General features: G+C 41.5%; 1 protein-coding gene across 3 annotated transcripts; it reads left to right on the plus strand.

Moving 5' to 3' along the window:
* The first annotated feature begins 602 nt into the window (after nucleotides 1–602).
* On the plus strand, nucleotides 603–23,619 carry si:ch211-15d5.11 (nuclear receptor coactivator 7). 3 transcript variants are annotated; one of them, XM_021312442.2, is made up of 16 exons: nucleotides 603–750; nucleotides 3,079–3,300; nucleotides 9,039–9,235; nucleotides 9,411–9,490; nucleotides 11,905–12,036; nucleotides 12,410–12,586; nucleotides 16,033–16,164; nucleotides 16,243–16,427; nucleotides 16,503–16,846; nucleotides 16,927–17,065; nucleotides 18,697–18,871; nucleotides 18,989–19,096; nucleotides 20,436–20,588; nucleotides 20,661–20,756; nucleotides 22,681–22,754; nucleotides 22,855–23,619. In XM_021312442.2, exons 2-16 carry the CDS (start codon nucleotides 3,200–3,202, stop codon nucleotides 22,988–22,990), a joined length of 2,229 nt encoding a protein of 742 aa, XP_021168117.2. In that variant the 5' UTR covers nucleotides 603–750; nucleotides 3,079–3,199; the 3' UTR covers nucleotides 22,991–23,619. The 3 variants fall into 3 exon arrangements, with proteins under 3 accessions (XP_021168117.2, XP_021168118.2, XP_012711229.2); XM_021312443.2 differs by having other exon boundaries at nucleotides 16,506–16,846; XM_012855775.3 differs by having other exon boundaries at nucleotides 12,413–12,586.
* The last annotated feature ends 600 nt before the right edge of the window (nucleotides 23,620–24,219 follow it).

The following is a 24,219-nucleotide window of genomic DNA, read 5'->3' on the forward strand; positions in this document are numbered from 1 at the left end:
TATATGTAAATGCTTAATGCCATGTCTATCTTTGTTTAAGAGGCAAAAAATGAAATATTTTTTGTATTTACACATTTGTTTACACATTGTCTAAACATATGGGTGTTATGATTAGCGATTTAGTCATTATTGGCCAGAGTATAACATTTTAGGGCACCAGGAAGTTTTCATTCAACTTCTGAAATGTGCTTAAAAATAAAAAAATAAAATATTTTTTGTACAAGCATGTTTTTTTTTTTTACTAGTGTCATTAATTGAAAAATTGCATATTAAAATGCCCAAATAAATGTAAACTAAAAAACCTCTAGCCTCAAAAAACATTATGGTTGAAATAGATAAATAAAAAATAAATAAATAGATAAATAAAAAAAAAAATATATATATATATATATATATATATATATATATATATATATATATATATATATATATATATATATATATATATATATAATGTTCATGGTTGGTTTACACCTCTCGACCACCGTAGAGCTGTACAAACAGACGCATTCTTCAAAGATGTCTGACAAGACAAGATGAGTCACTCCATCTACGTTAGTTCTTCCTGGTTGTGTCGCTCGTGGGGGAGGGGAACTATCTTGACATGTGTCGGGGAGACGGCGCTCCTGACAGGGAGGAGCTTCGGTAATAAACTTGTTACGGCTGTCTGCAGTGATATCACAGCCCTGCAACATGAAGACGCGCTCATCATGGGGCAGCGGCTCGTCCGCGTCCTCCGGCAGCTCACAGGTCAGTGGAGACGCGACCCAGTTCCTCCTCTCTGCGTCCCTTCGGTTGTGCCTCCGCCCGCTGCAGGGTGTCGGCGGCTGCTGCTGCCATAACAGCTCCTCTCTAGGTCGTTCTGTGTGATGTCGTCTGAAATGCTCGCTTCCTTCACGGCGACAACGTTAACGCCGCATGCAGGAAGCAAGCAGCTGCGTGATGCCAGCAGAATGGCTGCAGAACGGGAGGAATTTGTTAAGCATATGCAGCGCGTCTGTTGCAGATAAACCACCACGCAGAGACGTGGAATCATATGTTGCTGTGTTGTTGTTATTGCTGCTGCACCCAAGCCTGGATCTGTCTAACAGATTCATATGCTCTGCACCATTAAGACGAGCTGGCATAACATTATGACCACCTGCTTGGTGCCTAGAAGTGTGCTGGTTCTTCCTTTTTGCTGCCAAAAACAACCCTGACCCATCCAGACATTAGCTCTCTGACCCCTGGAGGTGCCCTGTTCTGTAAGTGCTCAGGTGGGGCCCCCCTGCATCAGACTGGCATTCTGCACATTCCCCAGATTGTCCACTGGAATGAGATCTGGGGAATCCGGAGGCTCGTTCAGTACTTTAATATCTAATTGTTGTGCTCCACCAGCTGCTTCTAAGACATTTTAGATTTTTGGTGTCGGCGTGGTCCGATGCAGTGCTAAGTGGTACGCATCAATGAAACATCCTCATGGACAGCGGGACCCAAGGACCCCCAGCAGAGTTTGACCCAAAGCATCACCATATAATGTAGAATAGATTCCTGGATCAATGTGAGCTTCTGTGCTTTCTGTGTCTCTGCTCTGTCTTCTCTAAGCCCCAGTGGGTGGAGGCAGATGAGCGTTCACACTGAGCCTGGTTCTGCTTCTGCTGGAGGTTCTCCTCCCTGTTAAAGGGGAGTTTTCCTCTCCACTGTCGCTTCATGCATGCTCAGTATGAGGGATTGCTGCAAAGCCATCAACAATGCAGACGACTGTCCACTGTGGCTCTACGCTCTTTCAGGAGGAGTGAATGCTGCTTGGAGAGACTTGATGCAACCTGCTGGGTTTCCTTAGAGAGGAAACTTTCTCACCAACCTGGAGGATCTGATGGAGTCTGACTTTGGAGAGAGCCTTGATGATGACATGTTTAATGAATTGGCGCTGTATAAATAAAATCAAATTGAATTGAATCATTGCCCCTGCAGGATTGGTTTCTGTCTGTATTGCATCCTGGTTCTAGATCTCTTCATTTAAGCAACAGATTCATGTGATCCATCAGAGAAGGCCTCCTTCTTCCATTCCTCCTTTCTCGTTATCTTTGATCAGGCTTCATGTCACCCCACCCAGCTGTCACAGGTTCACCACAGTTGTTTCCTAGGTCTACTTTTGGTATACACTGACCCCCAGCACACCGACAACACTCCAAAAGCTGCAGTTTTTGAGAATCATATGGCCTTTCTCAGACTTATTCAAATCTTGCCCATACTACTACTGTTTACTGTACGTTCATCTGACCTACAAATGGCTATATGAGCTCAGAAGATAGAAAATAACATTAAAATAATAAAGCTTGTGTACAAATAAGAAGTCTTACATTAACGTAAACTCTTGTTTTTTGTCTCTGTTGCATTTTGTTAAAACAAGTCTGTTCTTTATTTATGAAGTTACAGCAGGTAGAGTAGCCAGAAATTTTACTCAAGTAAGAGTAGCGATACTTGAGTATAAAAAGTAAAAAGTACAGTGCAGTAAAACTACTCCTTAAAGTATGTTTTGTTAAAAAAATGACTCAAGTAAATGTAACGAGTTACTACCCGCCTCTTATGATGGGTTGCTTTTGGGCCTACTTCAGGTTGTCAGACAGGTTCTTTTGATGTGAATCATGATTTTACAGCACTGTCAGTAAACATTAATTAAATTAAACCCGGCCTTCACAAGTATTGTGGTTAATCACTGATGGTTTAAAGACGAGAGCAGTTGTGAAAATCGTAATTTTAAAACCACATTTTCTATTTGCTCAGGTTATCCTGATGATAACATTTGTCTGATGATCTGAAACATTTAAGGGGACCCAGAAGAGGCAGATACTTTTTCACAGTGCTGCCACCTTGGGTTACAAGCTCATAGTGACTGCGAGCACAGGCCTACGTTAGAATGACATGGAGTGACTGACAGTTTCCCTGAATTGAACGGCTGACTCCATTATTCTGATGAACGTCTGGCTCATTTCCGTGCTGGGGTCACGTTGCTGCCGGTGCTTTTGGCTTTTTCCTCCTGCCCGGTGAACGCATGTAAGCTCGGCTCACATCTCCTGACTTGCTTGTGTCCCGCAGGTGCAGTAATGGGGGGTTAACAGCAGGCATGGGGAACAAAAGGAGGAAGGACGCCAGCTGAGCCCCCTAACAGCTCTACATCTACAGCCTGCTGCCTGCGTCACACCAGAAGAAAACAGAAATGGCTCAGTCCGTCAGAAGGCCCGAGACTTTAGGAATCGTGAACCTCAAACCTCAGGGGGAAAAAACCCGAACCGGCTACTTCTGCAACGTGAAGAGCAGGTCAGTGGCTCTGAATACGCAGACATGTTTAAGGAATGCAGACGCGTGACCAGATTGACTGGCTTCCAGATTTAACTATGCTGAAATTCAGGTTTTAACAACAATGGAGATTTCAAAATGCACATTTCTGTCCGCCGGTTTTTTCCGCTCGGTCTGTGAAAGACTCCATGGCAGCGTTGTGTGGGTGAAAGTAGCCCCATCTCGCCAGCAACTCCGAGACGACTCCTACTCCACTATAAATAGCTCAGAGCAGACTGTGAATGCTACGCTGATCAGTAATTCACACTTCAGTACGCTAAACCCAAAATCCTTCAAGCAATGCATCAAAATAAAAAATTCTGAAAGAGCTGATTCCAGGCGATTTGAGTAGTTAAACATAGGTGAGTTTATTTATGAAATGGCGTTCATTCACAAGGTTTTTCTCAGTGCTTTACAATAAATACAGAAAAAAAAGTATTTTATTATTATTATTATTATTATTATCATTATTATTATTATTTAACCTTCATCTCTATAGGGAGTCTCATTGAGATACGAGTTCTCATTTCTAAGACAGACCTGTTTGCGCATATTTAAAAACTCATACAGAACAACAATACAAGCCTTTAGTAAAATACAGTGTCACAATGTTGAAAATAATAAATAAATAAGAAAAAAATATAAATATTAGAGCAAAGACTTTCTGATATTGTTACAAAATATTTTAAACAAGCAATAAAATCATCAAGGGAAGGAGAGGAACGACATCAGGGGGTCGTAGACTGGAACCGGTGTCTTTAGGTGAGATGTAAGAATGGATTTCTGGAAAATGGACCTATGGGAAAAACTCTGAGCTGAAACTGTGGCGACCATCTAACTAAATAAAACAAGATGCAATGATGCATCCAGGTAATGAATCTTAGAGCTCCAACATGAATATAATAAATGAAGAGAATTATTCATATATAGACAAGACGTTTCCTGGCATTAAAAGGAAAATGTACGGTAAAGAATTAAATAATAATCTTCAGCCATTACTGGAAAGCTGCAGTAAACAGTAATGCTTTCAGTCCTCATTTATTGGAGCCCACAGTTTCTGACTTCTCGGGTTTTTAGGGATCTTGTTCCAGAGCATAGAAAACAAATGTCATTCTCCCTGGTTTAGTTCTGGTTCTGGTTCTGGGACCCAGACATATTGGTTCTACATAGTTCATACCTGACAGGCAGCTCTAAAATGTATTTAGGCCCAAGTCACTCAGTACTTTTATAGGTCAGTTTTGAAATATGTCCTTTTTAAAAATGGGACGCAGTGCAGTTGTGATACAACCCTTTTTTTTTCCAGGCAGGAGCATTTTGGGTGAGCTGCAGCTGCCTGATTGATTTCTGTACAGAGAGCAGCAAAGTCACCGTTACAGTAATCTAACCTACCGATAATTAAGAGTTGCATCCTTTTTTTTCTTTCTCCTGATTTTACAGGACATATTTTTTATGATAGGAGTAGGCTAATCCAGTAGACTTGATTTAATCTCACATTTTGGAATGCCAAACTTAAGGATTTTGTGTTTTCTACATTCGGCTGAGGGAAACTCTAACCGATCCAGTCATTGACGTTGTGAACACGCTGGCTCAGTCACTGTAACGGTTGAATGAAGCTGTTGGATAATGAAACCTTGGGTAAACCTCGGTTATGATGCGCGTTATCTGCCAAGTAAGATCCGAACGTGGTTTGACTGGCCTTTGGGGAAACACTGTAGAAACAGACATGAAGCGACCTCATCGTTTTTTTTCCATAATCTTTACACACTGCTGCTGTCTGGAAAGCTCAAGGTTCACTGTGTCGCCCCATGAAATCATTTACGTAACGCAACAGGTTTGGTCAGATGTTTTTCCCATGACTCTTTCATGATGACATGTTTTTGCAGCTGATGCCGCCCTGATCCCCACTCGTTAAACCTTCTCACATTTTGTCCATTTCAGCTCCAAACTGTAATTTCTTATGATGGACAATCAGAAAGTGGAGCTTGTGTTTGTTATCAGCTTTTCACACAGAAACTGACATTTCTGCTGCAGGTATAATTAAATGATGGTTATAGTTGGTAATCCTGTGCAGAAAAACATTTTATACTCTAGTAAAAAAGATGCTTGTACAAAAAATATTTTATGTTTTATTTTTAAGCATTTTCAGAAGTTGAATGAAAACTTCCTGGTGCCCTAAAATGTTATACTCTGGCCAATAATGGCTAAATCGCTAATCATAACACCCATATGTTTAGACAATGTGTAAACAAATGTGCAAATAAATAAATATGTCATTTTTTGCCTCTTAAACAAAGATAGACATGGTATTAAGCATTTACATATAAAGTAATACTAATTTTACATTTTAATAAAGTCACAAGTTTTATTCATTTTTTTTTCACTCTCTCTCACACATATAATCTTGAGCTTTCACACCAACAACAATCATTTCTTCATATATTTTTGCATGCTGTTTATTTCCACAGTTTTTTTTTCAAAGCCTGGGAAAAGGTTTTATATTTCCAGGTCATTCCAGACTCTTACACTTTGCTTGCAACTGGAGCATGAGCTTAATACCCTTGAAAGAGAACTGTTTAGCACAGATTCATGTGCTGATACTGTAACTCCAGGATACTTCGTTTGGCCTTAGTTTGTCAAATACAGAGACAACAAATTACCAAGCATTAAAGTACGGTTTATGGGTTGGGTTTCTGCTACGTTATCTTCAGAACCAATCTCTTAAAATGGTGATCTGCACCAAGTAATCTACTTTCAGCAGTTATCACCGGTTATTGCACCGTAAACTGCAGAAAATACGGGCAGAGCTGTCTGCCTTTACTCCCTCGGTTCCTGTCAGTCTAGAGGAGAATGTGCTCCAGCGCGTAATGAGGTGTTAGCCGTTCATTGTAGCTTTGACGCTCTCACCACATACTTTGAACATGGCTGAGAGTCAGAAGAAACAAACCACGTACAAGTTTATGAGAATTAGAGGAAGACCTCAGTAGAAAGAAATAAGACCAGAGTGAATTTGTTTTTTTTTTCATGCAATCCCTCTGAAGAGAGGAAGATAGCTGGTAAGACTTGTCTTGCACATGCGCAGTTATTCAAAAAGGGACTTAGGGAAACTTCCGGAAAAATTGGCAACTCCATCTTTAAGTTCAACAGATGGGTGAGACATTTCCACTTTTCCAAACTGAACACGGCCATCTAAATCCTGTCCAATCACAGTAGAGCTCACACGTTGTGTCGCGACCAAACAGGACTGAGAGAACAAAATAACTTAATTTGCTGAGTGGGGGTAGAACAAACGTCTCAGTCCTCACGGAGCACAGTGGCTTGAAAAAACATTATCCCATTACAACCACAAACATAAGCATATTTTATTGGAGTTTTATGTGAAAGACCAACACAATTGTGAAGTATGAAGAAAATTCAACTTTTTTTTGTTTGTTTTACAAATTAAAAAACTGAAAATGGCATTGTGCAAAAGTATTCAGCCCTCCTGAGTCAATGATTTGTGGAACTTGCATGCTTTTGCTGCAAGTCTTTTAAAGTATGCCTGTGCAAATTCTCAGTTATCACAACAGCAAACAGGCTTAAATCGGAGGCAAACAGACGTTCGCTCAGTTCTTTCTGAAAATTCTTTCATGCAGGAGTCTTTGTCAATTCTGGTGCCTCGGGTCGTGCTGATGGTGCAGGGGCAGAGAGCCTGACCCATGTACGGAGGCCTTAGTCCTCAACGCGGCTGACCGGGGTTTGATTCTGGCCTGAGGTCCTTTGCCACATGATCTCCCCCTCTCTCACCCCCCCCCCCTCCCTCTCCTGTCAGCCTACTTTGTAAAAATGAGCCACTAGTGCTGCAAAAGACCCAGAAAAAGAATTTTAAAAAATCTGGTGGCTCCTACTTGAGCAACCTGCAGTTAGTGCACTGCTGTTTTTAAAGGCACATTCTAAGTCAGATGTAAATCAATGACCCACCTGTCACTGTCCTGGGTCGTTAGAAGCTCTTTTAGAGTATGACTCTACCAGCTTTGCACATCCGGTGACTGACATTTTTGTCCGTTCTACTTTGCAAACTCAGTCAGATTAGATGGAAAACAGAAGTTTTCAGATCTTGCCACAGATTCTTGATTGGGTTTAGGTCTGGACTTTGACTAGGCCGTTCTAACAGTTGCATATGTTTTATTTTAAACCATTCCACTGCAGCCTTGGCTTTATATTCTGGGTCGTTGTCCTGCTGGAAGGTGAACCCCCGCCCCAGATTTAAGTCTTTTGCAGACTCCAACAGGTTTTCTTCCAGGATCACCCTGTATTTGGCTCCATCCATCTTCCCATCAAACTCTGACCATCTTCGCTGTCGCTGCTGAAGAGAAGCACCCCCACAGCATGATGCTGCCACAACCATGTCTGACAGTGGGGATGGTGTGCTCAGAGTGATGTTAGTTCTCCGTCACACATAGCGTTTTGCATTTTGGCCAAAAAGTTAAATTCTTGTTTCGTCTGAACGAAGCACCATCTTCCACATGTTTGCTGTGTCCCCAACACGGCTTCTGGCAAAAAACAACGGCACCTCTGATGGTTTTCCTTCAACAATTGTTTCTTCTCGCCACTCTTCCATAAAGAGCACATTTGTGCAGCTATGATGACCTAATTATAATTTTCCGATTAACTTCACAACTGTCCACCACTTTATGTTGGTCTATCACAGGGATGTGAAGCTCATTTCTATATGGGGCCACTTTGGCATCATGAAGTCATTAAAAAGTCCGGTTGTACCTGTAAAGATGACACTTTTGATTTCAGAATTTCATTTTAGTTCACATAGAAATATAAAAACAGTATGCACAATAACAAAAAAGAAGCACCTTAGACCCATTTGAACAGTTTATCTGCAAAAAAAAAAAAAAAAAAAGTTGATATTGGGGTGAGTTACATTTTAAACTCATCGTTCTGCATCAGTTTCTCTCTTGTTGGACATTTCTGGGCTGTTTTAATGGTTGTGGGAAAACTGACCTCTAGTGGCAGGGTGCTGTTACTACACAGGTAAAATAATCAACATTCACTACAGGAGGCTCAGTTTTAGCCACTTTATACACTTTAAAAGGATATATGCCTCTACTTTATGACACGATGTGCCTTTTTTTGGCTCTTGAGGGCCGGATAATTTACCTCGACTGGCCGGATTCGCCTTGAGTTTGACATCTGTGGTCTATCACATAAAATCTTAATAAAGTACATTAAGACCTGTGGAGAAATCCAAGAGGTATGAATACTTTTATTAGGCATCTTATATCTTCCTCATGTCTTTTCTGTTTCAGTTTTAAGAATTGTTTTCACCCCTTTTTAAGACATTTAAGAAAGAAGCTTTATTAATTGCTAAGCTGTTATTTCTTAGAAAAATTGCATTCTGCGATTTGTAGCATTTTCTTATACCAAACTTCACACATTAATTGTACAGTTATATTTTAACTGCCTAGGCAATTTCACTTATGAACGCATGATGCAACAGACAACTCTGCGATTCCGTTCGGGGTCGAATTTTAAATCTACAACAGATCATAGTTTTGTTACCAACAGAACAACTCGGTAAAAAAGGCTTAAAACTGGAGCCACGCACCCTAAAAGTAGTGAGACACAGCACACAGGAAAGTCCTTAATGTGCAAATTTACACGTTCCTGTTGAAATATTACGTGCCGTATTATGAGGTTAATTAATCTGCTTTGGCGTCTGCATGTTTCAGGTTAGGATCCAAGCTGCCTGCTGGGGTCTCTCAGCCTCCACAGTTTGCCAAGCCTCCCTGGGAGACTCAGCCTCAGTCGCACATGATGCAGAAAGCCGCAGCCGGCGCGCAGCGTAAGAGCGAGCCCGTCGTGAGCCGACCTCTGGACCACATCCCCCACATCAGAAACCCCAAGCTGCGGCAGTACTACCTGCAAGGTGCTCCTGCACTCTCTGCTTAGAAAAAGCTCTGGGACAAAGTGCAGTTGGGATTTGCATTTTTTATTTTTTTTATCCCGATGGCAGTTATGTGTCCTTTGCATACAGTTTTAAAGCCCTGTGAGCTTGGATATTTACACCAGCCGCTGAAACCATCTTGTTTTCCGCCCCTCAGGGACGGCCTGGGAGCTAAACAACACGGTAGTGACTAAAGAGCATGTCGGTGCACCACCAGATGGCAGCACGAGCAGCACGGTCAGTCATTTTTACCTCTGCCTTATCATGTTGAGTGAATGTTGAGGGAGCGCATCTATGGTAACAGATGAGCCAAATGATAAGTGGTAAGTTATTGCTGCGGTTATGTAACGCCTCTGTGCGGCTGCTAGGAAGGGGGACTTTCGGTTTCGGAGCGTCTCTTGAGTTTTATGGATAAGAAGTGTTCGGTCGGCAGGTTTCAGAGCAGGTGGGGCTGTTCTCTGACACCATGGGGAAACAGAGTCTGTTTAAGAACCTCTGCAGTAAATACAGTCGAAGGAAGCCAGTTTCAGGCATTGCCTCCAAGGTACCTGTCACTTTCCTTTTTTAAATGGACTAATCTTGTGTTTATGAGTTGAAAAAGAGAGACTGGGATTCATTAACGCGTCTGTGTGATTATCTTCATATTCTCGTATATTAATCATATTAATCTATTAATCATGTTAATTAATCCTCTTTCTTCTTTGGAAAGAGGATTAATGGTCGTTAGTAGAAGCATTTTATTTGTTTTTTTTGCTGTAAAACATTAACATTTTTGCTGGTTTTCAGCTTAGTGTGACACAGTTTTCTTGTTTCTTGCTGAATTGTTTGGGAGAATAGCTTGCAAGCACTTTGTGGCACTCGTTAAACGTGGCCGTGCAAAGAGCGCAGGCATGACATAAGAGCTTCATGACACACCCTTGTGGCCGGACTGTAATTTTCCACACTCACATCACTGGTCAGGCCCTAAATTCCTGCATTGTCTGCATTGTTTACATTGTTTATATTGTTTTACATTGTTTACATTTCAATTGTTTACATAAAATCGTTGCTGCATCTTTATCCTGAAATTTACTGCAATTTACTGTGAATTTTCAAGCTGTATGCAAACGAAATTTCGTTCTGTACGCACTTTGTGCATACAAAATGACAAATAAAGCTGTCTCAGTCTAAAGTCTATAAATCTGATTTACTGTAGGTCCATGCATCAGTTAATCATTGTTTGACTCCCTAACTTCTGCATTTTGGGTTTTTATTTGAGTGCACATAAGTACATGGAAACACAATAATAAGGCTCAAGGAATAAAGAAGAGAACCAGCGTAGCAAACAGAGGACGTTGTTTCCCAGCTACGCTTTTAGAAATTCTGCAGACAAACTGAAAATATGCCTGAGAAATAATCTGTGAAGATTTACGTTCGCTTTCCAGCGTGGTGTGAATCTACTTACAGTATTGTTGTGGCTGCTCGCATACACACATGGGTGAATGTGAAGTTGTGGCTGGTGCGGTGGCTTGTAAAAGTATTCATGCCTCCGTAACGTTTGCACAATTTTACGTTAGATGTTAGAACCACAACCGTCAAAGTTTAACTTGACGAAACGTGAAAAAGTTAAAGGGTTGCGAAGACACTGTAGCGTTCCTTTGACATTACTAAGAAAGAGCAGATTCCTCTTCACAAAGCAAAGTGTGATGATTAACGCCGCTCTCGTGACTTTTTTTTTTTTTTTCAAGCAAACCGTTGTTTTTGACGCCTCAACAAAGAGGAACTTCTGGGAGCGTTTGTGCGAACCGCTTAAACTCAAACGTTATTTTTGGATTATTAGAACCACCAGAAAGGAGCTTTTGTGTTTCAGTAAACGGAGCAAAACTGTGGAACCGCCTTAATGTGGCGCTAAAGCACAACATGAAACAGTTTAATTCGTTATAAACAAACACAGTCGTTATGGGACGCAATATGCAGTAATTGTTGTCGTTTATTAGTACGGGTTGTAAAAAGTATCATCATTTTATTATATTAATTAATTCATTCATTAAAATATACGGTATGATTATTGTCATTGCTGCTGTAATTATTATAATTATACATACTTATTTAAACGTTAAAACACTGCAAGACCTGTAAGAATGACTCATTTCTAAATATTTATTGTATGTTCTGCCAGAGGTTTTCCTTCCTGTTAATGGGGAGTTTTTCTTCTCACTGTCGCTTCATGCTTGCTCAGTATGAGGGATTGCTGCAAAGCCATCAACAATGCAGACGACTCTCCCTGTGGCTCTACACTTCTCCAGGAGTGAATGCTGCTTGTCGGGACTTTAATGCAATCAACTGGTTTCCTTATATAGGACATTTTTGACCAATCTGTATTATATGATTGAATTGACTTTGTAAAGTGCCTTGAGATGACATGTTTCATGATTTGGCTCTCTATAAATAAACTTGAATTGAATTGATTTAAAAATGCATACTCACAAATAGAACCAATGTAACAATGTAATGTCTTTAATTTAGAACAGCAGGTGTGAAACTAATTTGTTTTATGGTATACTGTTGACGACTCGTACATATTCAAATAAAATAAAATAAAATAAGCCTGCAGCGATAAAGATCAACCAGAAACTGGGTATTTTTATTTTTTATTTTTTCTTTGCACACAGGGTCTCCCCGGAGACACGGTGTTCAGCGTTTCATCTAAGTTCAGCGGTAACGATGGGCCCTCAGGGGACGAGAGCAAACCAGGCGGCCGTGATCCAACACAACGCAGCGCTGAGACGCTCATAATGGCAGAGGTAATGCAGAAATGTGCCTCGGACACGCAGGCCCGTGTTGATTTGAAATGCAAACCAGAATTCCCCGAGTCTGTCTTATGACTGAGACCTTCAGCAGGAAGTTACTCATCCAGGCCTCCCATAAAACACAACTGACCAAGATTATCAGAGCAGCGTTACAACATGCAGTTTGTGCCGTTTTTTTAATGTCGCATGTTGCAGCTGAACGAAGGAGCTCCATTTACTGCCCTCATCTGCACCCTGCAGCTCAGATGTGACTACAAACACGCAGAGGAGGGGGAGTGAAAGAGGAAGTGATCCCTTCTGTGTTTGTGGCACACGCTTTGTCCATGTCAATGTCAGAGCTAATCTTGTCATGGCTTCCTTTCTGAAGCAGCTGGTCTCCAAGAGAAAGCACGCCGCCGTCAGTGGAAAATCCTCCGCGCCCGAACGGGACTCCGACTGCGGGCTGAGTGAGAAGAAGGCGGCTGATGCGGATGAAGGCGGTCTGGATTCTCCCGCTGCTCGGCCTCAGTCCCCCTCACCGGAGGCAGAATACGACAAACTGCTGGTAAGCCCAAAGATTACGCCACCGTCTGCGTTTCTTTCTGAGGAGTATGCTCCGTCCGCGGGGTTTAAACCTTTTTGAAGGCGGTAGACTGAGATCTAGAAGTGACGTTTAAAAAATAATATTATATATATTCATTATAATAATGAAATGCAGCACGAGGGGATTTCTGCATCCCTGAGATTGTCTGTTTGCACCTGTCTGCGTAGCTCACAGCTTTATCATTGACTTCATTTAGCTCCTCGTCTGCTATGTAATTATAAAATTATAACAATGTGACTGAACAGTTTAGACATCTGAAATAAACATTTAAGAAAACACACACACACACACACACACACACACACACACACACACAGGACCTGAAGGACTCTTGGCTCTTTCCAGGCTGGGCTTCCTGCCAGACGTGGTGCTTAGGAAGAATTAGCGCCGCCACTTTAACCGGTTACTTTACTGTAACTCTGGAGTAAAGAAGACATCCTGCCATTAAACTATTGCACTAACATCTAACCTTAGCCATGTTTATTGCCATAATCTGACTGAAAAATACGCTGCAGTTCCTTTGGACATTTTTTTGTTTACTTCCCTCACCGTCCTCCTTGTTGCGTGTCACGGTTAAAGTACATATGGGTCCACGTGCCGCCTTGCTTGTCGCAGTTCCTGTTGTCAACATTTTAATTCTTAATTCTGTTTTTAAGATATTCAGGCGAGCAGCTTTTTACTTGTAGCCATTTCCCACATTTGTGTTAGTTTTAATGCCGTCGTCTCTTGTCTTTCCCATTTTGAGGAGTCCCAAGGAGAAATGGACCTCAGTGTCTCGTCACGTTAAATTCGAAACGAGTCAAGTTTAAATATATATTAATATATATAAAGAAATGCGTCAGTTGTGTTAAATTTAAAGGAGAAACCAGGAAAGTTAACGGTGCATACTGATGGTGTTTGTTCTTATGGAACAATGTAAAACCAACCTGGCAGCTCCTCTGTTCTGAGCAGTTTGTAATTTTTTTAGTTGACCTGTGGATGTGGAGGACCATACAGGTGCACAATAATCCAGGTGACATAAAATTAACGATTTGCCCACCTGTCCCACAATATTTGGAGGGACATAAGCAAGACATTTTCTCACCATTGAGATACCACAACCCATCTTCCTCACTGTGCTATCAATATGTTCTGCCCATGACAACCGATCATCAATTGTTATGCCCAATAGTTTTACTCTATCTACCTGTTCTATAGGTTCCCCAGACAAGTTCAAACTCATCTTTGGTGTATATGACAGTTTATGACTTGATCCCAAAATAATTGATTTGGTTTTAGAGATATTCAGCACCATCTGATTTTGTTTTATCCAATCAAAAACCATAATGCATTATGGAATCATCAGCATACATTTGTACAGTTGCTTTACACAAAACAGATGGTAAATCATTTGTGAAGATACGATATAAGAGTGGTCCCAGACAACTGCCTTGCCGGACCCCACAATCCAAGACCCTGGAGTGAGAACAAATGAGTAATAAACCCGTTGCGTCCTACTTGTGAGATAACTCTTCATAAATTTGATGGCGGTTGGATTAAATCCATCTAATTTACTGATGAGTAGATTATGATCTATGACATCAAATGCCGCACTGAAATCAAGTAATACTGCACCAGTCATCATAGAATTATCCATTTCTTTAAGCCAATCATTCGTCATTGCTGTAAGTGCGGAACAACTTGAATGGTTATGTCTGTAGGCACAAGACTGACTTCTTTTCTGTAAATATCTGCCGCCAAACTTGTTACGTGTTGCAAATTTTACGCTATGGTTGCTGCAGAAAGAGTAAATATAGTACTCTATATATTAAAATGAATATCAACTCAGTTATATGGGTAGTTTCTAGTATTGGACTGACACGTTACCCAAAAGATAACTTTTTTTATTTTAGTTGTTAAAAAAAATTTTTTTTGGTTTATTATAGATGTATTGTAGAATATTGGAATTTAGCTTAAACTTTAATTTACTTTAGTATATAATTCAAAGAGTTTAACTCATATTTTCATGTATTATTTGAAAATGGATCCACACTATGGTATTTTTGCGTTCATTGCTATTATCTTTACTGTTTTATGACAAATCTCAAGACATGTTAAAAGATTACATTAGATTTTTATTCAGCAATGTATATCTAAATTAATGAATCATGTGAACAGGTTCATGTTTAATTAAATAATGACATAATGCAGCCAAGTTAAGTTTATCAGGAAAAGAAAAAATGTTCATTCGGTTTCTCAGAAATTGTTACTTTTACATCCATAAAAAAGGATTTTTAAAGAGAAATGTTAAATTGTGTCCAACACAATTAAGGAGAATGCTGCTGACTTGACAGTTGATCAGCAGACAGTAATTGTATCAGTGATTGTCCATATTAATGAAAAGTGTACATTTAAGAGAGATTTTAACAGCCTTGGGAGCCTTTAAGATGATATTTAAATGAATCGAGATGCATAATTATACAGTTTGTTATGATATTTATTAATCAAAGCTGTAAAATAACTAATTTTGATGTCAGTTACTGGCTATGCCTGCAATAAACTTTAACACTTACAGCAATATTTATGTTCATCCTTAAAACATATTTTTCTGGACACAGGACTGATATCGATAGGATTGTTTGAACTCTTTATTATTGCAACACTTACTGAAACGCGGAGAAAGAAAACTCAAGAGTTTATAGGTGGCTCTTTGAACAGGTTGTCAGAAAGTAAAACAAAAGATCAAAAACCTACAAAAGAAAATCGTAATAAACCGCTCAACACTGCAAGAGCTCAGCATAACTCCCCCATTTTTATTTGTAATTTTTTGTCAACAAGCAAGCATCAAATATTGAGATATTGCTTTGAATGTTTTCACCAAAATATCACATTTGACTAAAAGTAAAAAAAAAAAAAAAAACATGTATGAAATTAAATTGTTTCGATGTCAGAAAAGTGGAGATAGAAGAGGCAAAAAAACCTCAAAGGCTTTTAATCAAAGACTAAAATAAAGATATTGCTTTGAATGTTTTCACCAAAATATCACATTTGACTAAAAGTAAAAAAAAAAAAAACCATGTATGAAATTAAATTGTTTCGATGTCAGAAAAGTGGAGATAGAAGAGCCAAAAAAAACCCTCAAAGGCTTTTAATCAAAGACTAAAATAAAGATATTGCTTTGAATGTTTTCACCAAAATATCATATTTGACTAAAAGTTTTCTATTTTTTTATCCATATATGAAGTTAAATTGTTTCAATGTCAGAAAACTGGAGATAGAAGAGCCAAGAAAAAAAAAACTGAAGGCTTTTAATCAAAGACTAAAATAAAGTGTGTAAATCAACGAGTTTCCTCTCTTAAAAGCAAACGTCTGTGTGAGGAAAACTGTTTTTTAGTCTGACCCTCAGCATGTTTCTGTGCCGCCGACAGGACGTGGAGGCGGTGCCGCTGCCGGACGGACACCTCTGCTTGCTGGCTCTGCCTCCTGAGTGCTGTCAGGGCGAGCAGCCGGCCGCCATGCTCTACCTCAAACTCTTCTGCCGCTACATCACCGACGGAAAGGTGGGCGTGCCGAGGAGGCGCGGCTCTGACGTCCGCCGCCCGCTCACCTGAAAACGCTCATCTCTCTGTCTCCGTCAGGGCGTGGTCTCCGGCATCCTCGTGGTGACGTCCAACAAAATCTTCTTCGACCCGTCCAAGACCCACCCTCTGGTGACGGAGCACGGCTTCGAGGACTACCTCCTGTCCTGCACCGTCGACGGCCTGGCCTCGGTCTCCTTCTTCTCGGATATTTCCCACGTTCACTTCAGCGCCTCGCAGCACAGGTCGGAGCCGTTTTCCCCCGTTGATTCGCACAGACGAGGCGTGTTTATAAAAAGCTTGTGTTGTTTTTGTCGCAGAAGGAAAGGGAAAGCTGCTAAGAGCATTTTTCAGAAGCTCGCCATCACCAAAAGTCAAGGAGGGAGCCTGCGAGGCGAAGAGGAGGAGGAGGAGTCCCCGCCGGTTCTGGTGTCCGCTGCTCCGTCGGCGCTGCCCGGTCCCCCCCTGAGCCTCAGTGAGGAGGTTTCAGTCGAGGCGGAGGCGGAGAGCAGAGACGTGGCCGAGGTGGAGGGCACACATGAGGTGCTGGCTGATGATCCGGTGGGCGGCCTGGCCGTCCTGAGCACCGCCGCCACCTTCTGCTGCAGAGCTCCAGAGGCGGAGTCGGCGGACTCGGAGAAACCTGCGAAGAGTCCGACCGCAGGTGGGAACTCCATCCCCCCGTCACCTCCGCCGGTTTCACACTCGCAGCTTCCTTTAGTTCCCGTCTGCTTGCTTTTCCAGTTCCCCGACGGCCATCGGCGGGAAGTCTTGGGGGTTTGATGTTTGTGCGGCTGCGGGTTCAGTCGACTGTGGGGATGAAGAAGAGTTCAGCCAAACATTTACCCAGAAGGGACACCTGGCTGGCTCTGTCAAAAGAAAGGTAAAGAAATGTTCTTTCTTATAAAAACTAATTATCTAAGCTTTAAACACCTGGTCAATCCATCATCTGGAGATGGAGAGAAGATGGAGCTCTTGTAGATACGCTGACTGGCTGGGAAAGGAGAGCGTTAATCAGAGAAAAAGCCTGGAGGGGTTGCAGGGATGTAAAAAAAAAAAAAAGACAAAAACAATAAGAAGTAGGGCTGAACAATTAATCGCATTTTCAATATAATCGCGATTTAAAAAAACGCAATTTCCAAATCGCAGAGTCTGCAATTTTTGTCTATGTAACAATTAGGGAATTAGACGCGTCCTTTAGGTGTTGGTAAAATGTTTAAAGTGGGTTTGCCTCCACATGGAAGGGAAGACAGTTGCAGCAGTGAGATAATCTAACTTTTTTACTTGTTTTAGAGTTTATATAATCATACATAGCATTAAGTTCTGGTCTATCAGTTTAATACATAGACTTACTTGTTGGTTGGACTTTATGTTCAACAAGGATTGATGTCCAAATCAACTAAAAACTGTTCTCTTGAATAATATTCTGATTAATAGAAACATTAAAAGTTCTTGTTTTAAATAGTCCTTGTTTACAAACATCTTTATTTAGAGGCCATTTTTGCTGCTTGTGGTTAATGCAGAAAAAAGTGAAAATTGCAATTTTGGTTGAAATATATCGTAGGCAGAACGCAATCATTTCTGCTCTGAGTTTAGATGCTGTGGGTCTTTTAGCAACTAATCCACACGATAAGGAAACAAATTGATCTGTTGTTTGTATATGTTTAAAAATACATGATAAATCGTTCAGCCCTAATAAGAAGTATTGTTAAAACTTTACAGTGAGCCATGAGGGAAACACAGACAGATGTAGCGGTAGCTGCTCTGCTGAGACGAGACCAAGCTATGATTGAAAATTACTCTGAACACATGAAGTGAGCAGTGAAACACGGCGGGGACGGCGTCATGCTGTGGGGACCAGCGGGGGCCAGGAGGCAGGTCTCTGCTCCTGGTGGGAAGGTGGGAGGAGGAGAATGAAATCGTTTGGGTTGAGCGGGGAACCAGAGACGGCTTCTGCGTTGGGCTGACTGGACTGAGGTTCATCATAAGGAAGATGGTTGTTAAAGCAACCCAGACTCGCTTATATAACGCGAGTTTCACTCACTTCCTGGATTTAATATTCTACTTTACTGACATGCACCTAAATAAGAACTGATTGTTGGTCATTTAAAAAACAAATGCAAGAAAATCCAACCTTTTGCAGTTTGGCTTTTCACCCAAAAAGCTTTTGGGAACTTTCCAGCTCAGGCGTTTTTGCTTTAGCAGCGCTGCAAAGCTGCTCATGGAGTAGATGAATGATTGTTCCAACCCAGTTAACAAATGACTTTTTAACGGAGCTCGTCTCAAAGAAAAGCTGCAGATTTGTTATTTTTTTTCTGTCATCTGTCCTCCGACGAACAAAAGGGATGATCAGCAGTCAGGCTGAGGAAGCGCGTGTCTGATAATAAGTCCTGCGTTTAACAAAAGCCGCCCAGCTTCCTCGCAGCAGTGTCTCCTTTCCCGGCGTGTTGGCGCAGCTGCCGCTGTTGTTTGTCATCCCGGTAATCCCGACTCCCTCCTGCTTCCCCGCTGCAGCGCCGACGAGCTGCGCGCCTACCTGCGGCTCCGGCGGCCGGACCTGTGCTTACTGGACGGGGAGGCGGAGGCGGAGGCGGACCACGACGAAGAGGAGTTTGTTCTCATCGAGGATAAAGACGAAGCGGACGAGGAGATGTTTCAGTCGCTGCTGGCCGCAGGGGACGACTGGGAGGTGAGTGGGTGTAGAAAGACCAGGGTGTAGCAGAGAGAGAGAGAACAGGTGGGCCTTTAAACAAAAAGAGCTGATTCAGCTTCTTTTTAATAGGGATGTTTTTTTTCCTCTTCGCAGATGGTGTTGATGGAGCAGAACAAAGACAAGGTGATCGACCGGGAACCCGAAGGAATCTGCAACGTTGTCGAGAACAGCCAGATTCTGGAGGCTTCACACGTCAGAGAGGTGAGCGGCACGCTCTGCGCCGCATCGGCCGCCTTTATCTGCGGACTTTAATCGTACATGAACCGTGTCTGAGGCTGAAAAGTCCAAATTTATTGTTAAATCTAAAGTAGCTGAGCTTCTGTTTGTTTTTAAGTTTTAATTCCCGTTGAGTTTCTTTTCACTCAGGATTATTTCATTGCTGCTGTAGCAACAAATCTATGCTAAGCTATAACATTGTAATAACTTCAAAATCCGCCTGAAGGATGATTATTTCTGTGACCTTAATGAAAAACACCCACAGCCCCAATCCCCGCCGTCTGACTTTTAAACAGTAGAGCGCCATCAGGTGTCAATTAAACACCAGGTGGCCATTAACGAACCCCCGATGGCCTTTCTGTGAGAACTGTGCCCTCTTGTCCCGAAAGCCGAGAGTTTCTGACAATTTATTTAAAATTTATGTTGAAATCAGTGAAAATTTTAATTAATTATTTGTTGAAATCATTACATAATGGCGTGAGACATGAAATTAATCCTCCAAGCTTTATGAAATTATGAAAGCTTTTCAAACTCATAGCTTGTAATAAAAGCTGAGCCGAGTTGCTGATTTAGCGCCGTGTTTTACTTTCTGACCATCAGGAGGCACTTAATAAATATATACTGGTGTTTATTAACATATTGGCCCTACATAAACGTCAGACGGGGATTTAAGCTACGTTTTTCTAGACACAGGTGACGCTAAAAAACGTGGCTATTAAGTCCAGAATGGTTTTTCAAACACTTCTGCATCAGAACCTTTAGAACCTTGAGAACAGAACCAGCAAAATAACATCCCTCATTGATCAGCAGGATCCTTATCTGCTGGTTGCCCTATCTGGCCTCATAGGTAACCAACCGCATGAATATTACACACGGTCTGGCTTTAAGCACACCCGGTATTTCTAACTCTCTCATTTGTAAAGTTTAAATGTTTAGAATAATTCAACAGTTAAAAAAAAATTATTAATATATAAACGCAGCATATTCTGAACCACGTTTTCATACCAGACTGAACAGATGTTGAGCCTTCAAGTCTTATAAAGTGGGTCAAGTAAAACATTTACACACTGGTTTAGATTGTCACTTCAACTTGTACAGAAAATTCAACTTTGCATCTATAAATTAAAATGTTTTGGTCTCCAGCATTAAATCCTATTAGAATACATAGTAGTTTCTGATTGTAAAAAGTGTCAAAATGTCAGAAGTTTAAAGGTGTTTACGTACGTTTACGGACATCGGCGTTGTTCGGAGGTCCCTGTGTTGTCTTTGCTGTTTCATTATCGTTCCTCCTCCTCTGTTTTTTTTTTTTTTTTTGTAACCCCAGCTGTGTAAGGAGCTTCCCCCCCGGACGGTGGGCCGCACGTGGCGGCTGGCGTACAGCACGTCCCGTCACGGCGCCAGCCTCAAGTCTCTTTACAGGAAACTCAGCACTACGGACTCTCCTGTGCTGCTTGTCATAAAAGATGCACTGGATGAGGTAAAGAGCTGCAACATGAACCCTGAAAGTTTCATTTGCCATGTTTTATTTAATGCGGCTTCACTCCATCAGCTTTTCGGGGCCTTCCTCTCGGATCCGCTGAGGCCCAGTGAGAAGTTCTACGGTACGGGAGAGACCTTCCTCTTCATGTTGCATCCTCGTTTTAAGGTGGGATAACTTGTAAACGTGTTAATAAACACCCATATTTATTAACTATAGTTTAGACATAACACATTCCAGCTTGTATTGTTCTTGCCAAGTTAAAAAAAAGATTTTGAGATGATAAATCATCACAGTTTTATAATTCATGGTGCTTCTTGTAAATGTTTTAAACACAGAGCAGATTAGTGTGCTCTGCAAAAAAAGATCCATGGTCCTGATTTTTTCATGTTACAACGTAGAATATTTTTATGGTATTTTAAGTGATCGACAAAGTCGTGCGTGGTTTTTGAAAAACAATAATTGTTATAAATATAGAAGGTTTAGTTTACTCTTTCACCAAATAAAATCTGGAGCGACAAATTGGCGTAAAAAGTCAGTGCATCTTGATCTGAGTAGAAATGCAGCTTTTCTGTTTCTGGTCTCAGAGGTTCTTTAACGAGCCGCCGGCATCATGAGCACTAAGGAACACCGTGGTGCAGGAACAGGGAGGATGTTTAGGGTTGAAGGGAAGATGCATTGAGCTAAAAACAGGACAATCCATGAAGATGGTGTAGAAGGTTTCAGCCTGAGGGCGGAGGAGCCCAGCGACCCTGAGCATGCAGCCAGAGGTGCAATGGAGTGGCTTAGATCAATGCATGTGCACGGGGTAGAAGCCAAACCAGCTTTATTTCTAAAAAAAAACAGCAGGCACTCACCAGAATCAAGAGTATTTTATTTGTCAACGCGCGTTACTCCGGTTAAATCAAAATTAACCAGGGTGCTCAACAAAAAAAAAGACTGAATAAAATAGTAGAATTTAGAACAAATAAAATAAGTCAGGGTTGGACAGTGTAGAAAAAAAGCATGTCGATAAAACAGAAGTCTTATTGATCAATATCGATAATTATCAACAAATTCAAAACATATATTTTAAGTGCAGCCCTGGCCATTTTAACACAAAGAAACACTGAATTCAAACTCAACCCTTTATTCAACCAACTTTTACCAAAACGACAAGTTTTTACAAAAAGTAAATATAGTACATGCTCTCTGAACTCTTTGAAGGGGGCGGAGCTTCCTGGGTCTGCGTCTGTGATTGGTTGGGAGGATGTAATGACTGTAGTACTAACCTACATGGCTAGAATGCATAAGGAAGGAAAACTGTTATTCTATTTAACTTTTTATTGACCCTTCTTTTCTATCATCCGTATACGTCTATCGATGTTTTGCACCAACTAAAGGTGCGATGAGGATAATTTAGTCACGCTAAATAACTACAGGAATCCAGCCGCGTTTTAACAGATGCATGGAACGGGGATTTTGAGATCATATTTCGGCACAGTGATTTTTATATTGCTGGATTTCACTACTGCACTGACCTGACCGCTCGGTTTAAAACCAACTTTTTGCAGACATGCAAGAAGAAGACTCCCTGATTCAGACTAAAAATCAACACATCAGGCTTATTTTTTATTAAAATTGAAAAAGTAAAAAGCCCTCCATGCTTTTAATTCCTCAATACGATAATTTCAAGCTTGCCACACAAGCCCACGGCGGAGGTCAAACCTCAAACTGACAGAAACTCGTAGTATAGCATTAATATTTTGACTGAGAAGTGCTAACAGACGATGACTGATGGCAACCCATAACCAGACCTTCTCTGTCCATAATCCCCATGGATTGGCCTAGTCAAAGTCCGGACCTGAATCCAGTTGAAAATCTTTGGGAAGGCAAAGCTGGTAGAGACCCACTCCATTACATTAACATCTATAATAAAGTCAAAAGTGATTTTTACCTAAATTCAACTACTTGCCACACGTTTCAGATTCCACTTGCTGATGCGCTACTTTAGCGATTTAAATCACGGAAACTTAGTCTGACGCAGGAAAGTTGAAATGTTTGTTGAAACGGTTTTACGGAGAAGCTATCTGGTAATCGTTTCTGTCCTCAGTGCTTCAGGTGGACGGGAGAAAACTTCTTCTTCATCAAAGGAGACCTGGACTGCTTCGCTGTCGGCGGTGGAAGGTGAAGCATTTTTAGCCTTTTGTCTGTTTTCTACCTGTACGTAGCACCAAAGCTAACGGCTTATCCTCCACACACCCACACCCCCTGCGTGTCTCCCCAGTGGTCACTTCGGGCTGTGGGTGGATGAGAACCTGTACCTGGGCCGCAGCAGTCCGTGCTACACCTTCAACAACTGCTGCCTCTCTGAGACCGACGATTTCCGCATCATGGAGCTGGAGGTGTGGACGTTCAGCTGAGGAGAAGCTGCTCATCCGTCGTGGTCACGTCCAAAATCACACTGGACCTGTGCGCTGTGGACTCTGGCCCTGAGTGGGCTTTAGGCGGACGCCGGTCTTAAATGTCCCGCGGGTTTGGCAGCCGGACTGGCGTGGGACTCGATCCTCTGTTTGGTTCCGAGTCTCAGAGAATGCACTTTGCTCTTAATGTAAATTATCCCCCTCACGCTATTTTATGATCGAACTTCAATAAATGTAAATACGATCCCGCGCCTGCCATTATAAACGCATGACTGTATATTTGGAGTAAGCCACCTCTCAGCCGAGGTCAGAGGTATAAAACACCAAATAGAGATTTGAGGACTTCATGCTTTGTTTCCTCTCCACGGCCGCTGATCATCGCTGATCATCTCCTCCGCGGCTTTTTTTGTCTGTCTGGCATGGAGAGGATATTGTTTTTTCCTGCTGTAAAATGCCTTCTGACTCCGCTGTGGTCTCTCAACATGATGGAGAAGACGTTCATTAACGCTGTTCAGTCACGCAGATGTCACTAATATGCTCCCACTGACCTGCGTCCTTCAGTTCTGTGGACTATTTAATGGAAATCTGCACAATGTGAGTTTGAATGGATCTACAGGGCTGGTCAGACGTTGACTTCCACTCATTATCACCTGAATCGCTGTCATGTTAATTTGGGCATTTCAGCCGCAGCCTTAGGTTGGAGGTTTTATTATAAAGCAAACAATCTGGCTTTTAAAACCAAAATTGGATTCGTGGGCTTGGGTTTGTTGTGAATTTTCTCTTGTTTTCAAATGATCCTCAACGAGCTGCAGAGAAACCAAAAAACTTTTGTAGCCCTCAACAACCTTCTGGCATATCTCCGGTTAAGCATATTTGTCCTCCTCTTACTCAAAAACATTAATTTAAACTGGTTAATTTTCTGCCACAGATACGGCTTTTACAAATAGTCTATAAGTGTTCGTGTTTTTTTTTTAATTAAACCTTTATTTAACCAGAAAAAGACGCACTGAGATGGAGACCTCTTTTACAAGGGTGACCTGGTGGCAACAACACAAACGAAACAAACTCTGACAACATAAAATACGAATAAAATTGACAATTAACATGGAAGAGTTGTAATTTCACCAACAACTGCTAGATTTAAAACACAGGCGCTGTTTAAAGGTTTAGTTGGTTTATAAAGCTAGAGCGGAAGGCCCTCAGGCGTGATCCCAGCAGCTTCATCAGTT

Source organism: Fundulus heteroclitus, chromosome 19 (genome assembly GCF_011125445.2).
Source record: "Fundulus heteroclitus isolate FHET01 chromosome 19, MU-UCD_Fhet_4.1, whole genome shotgun sequence".
NCBI lineage: Eukaryota > Metazoa > Chordata > Actinopteri > Cyprinodontiformes > Fundulidae > Fundulus > Fundulus heteroclitus.

Bases quoted from the DNA above. Each gene is read 5' to 3' on its own strand.
- si:ch211-15d5.11 (XM_021312442.2), top strand. From the start codon at position 3,200: ATGGCTCAGTCCGTCAGAAGGCCCGAGACTTTAGGAATCGTGAACCTC. The intron at 9,491-11,904 runs GTCAGTCATTTT...CTTTGCACACAG, and splicing joins ATGGCAGCACGAGCAGCACG to GGTCTCCCCGGAGACACGGT. The intron at 17,066-18,696 runs GTAAAGAAATGT...TCCCCGCTGCAG, and splicing joins CTGGCTCTGTCAAAAGAAAG to CGCCGACGAGCTGCGCGCCT.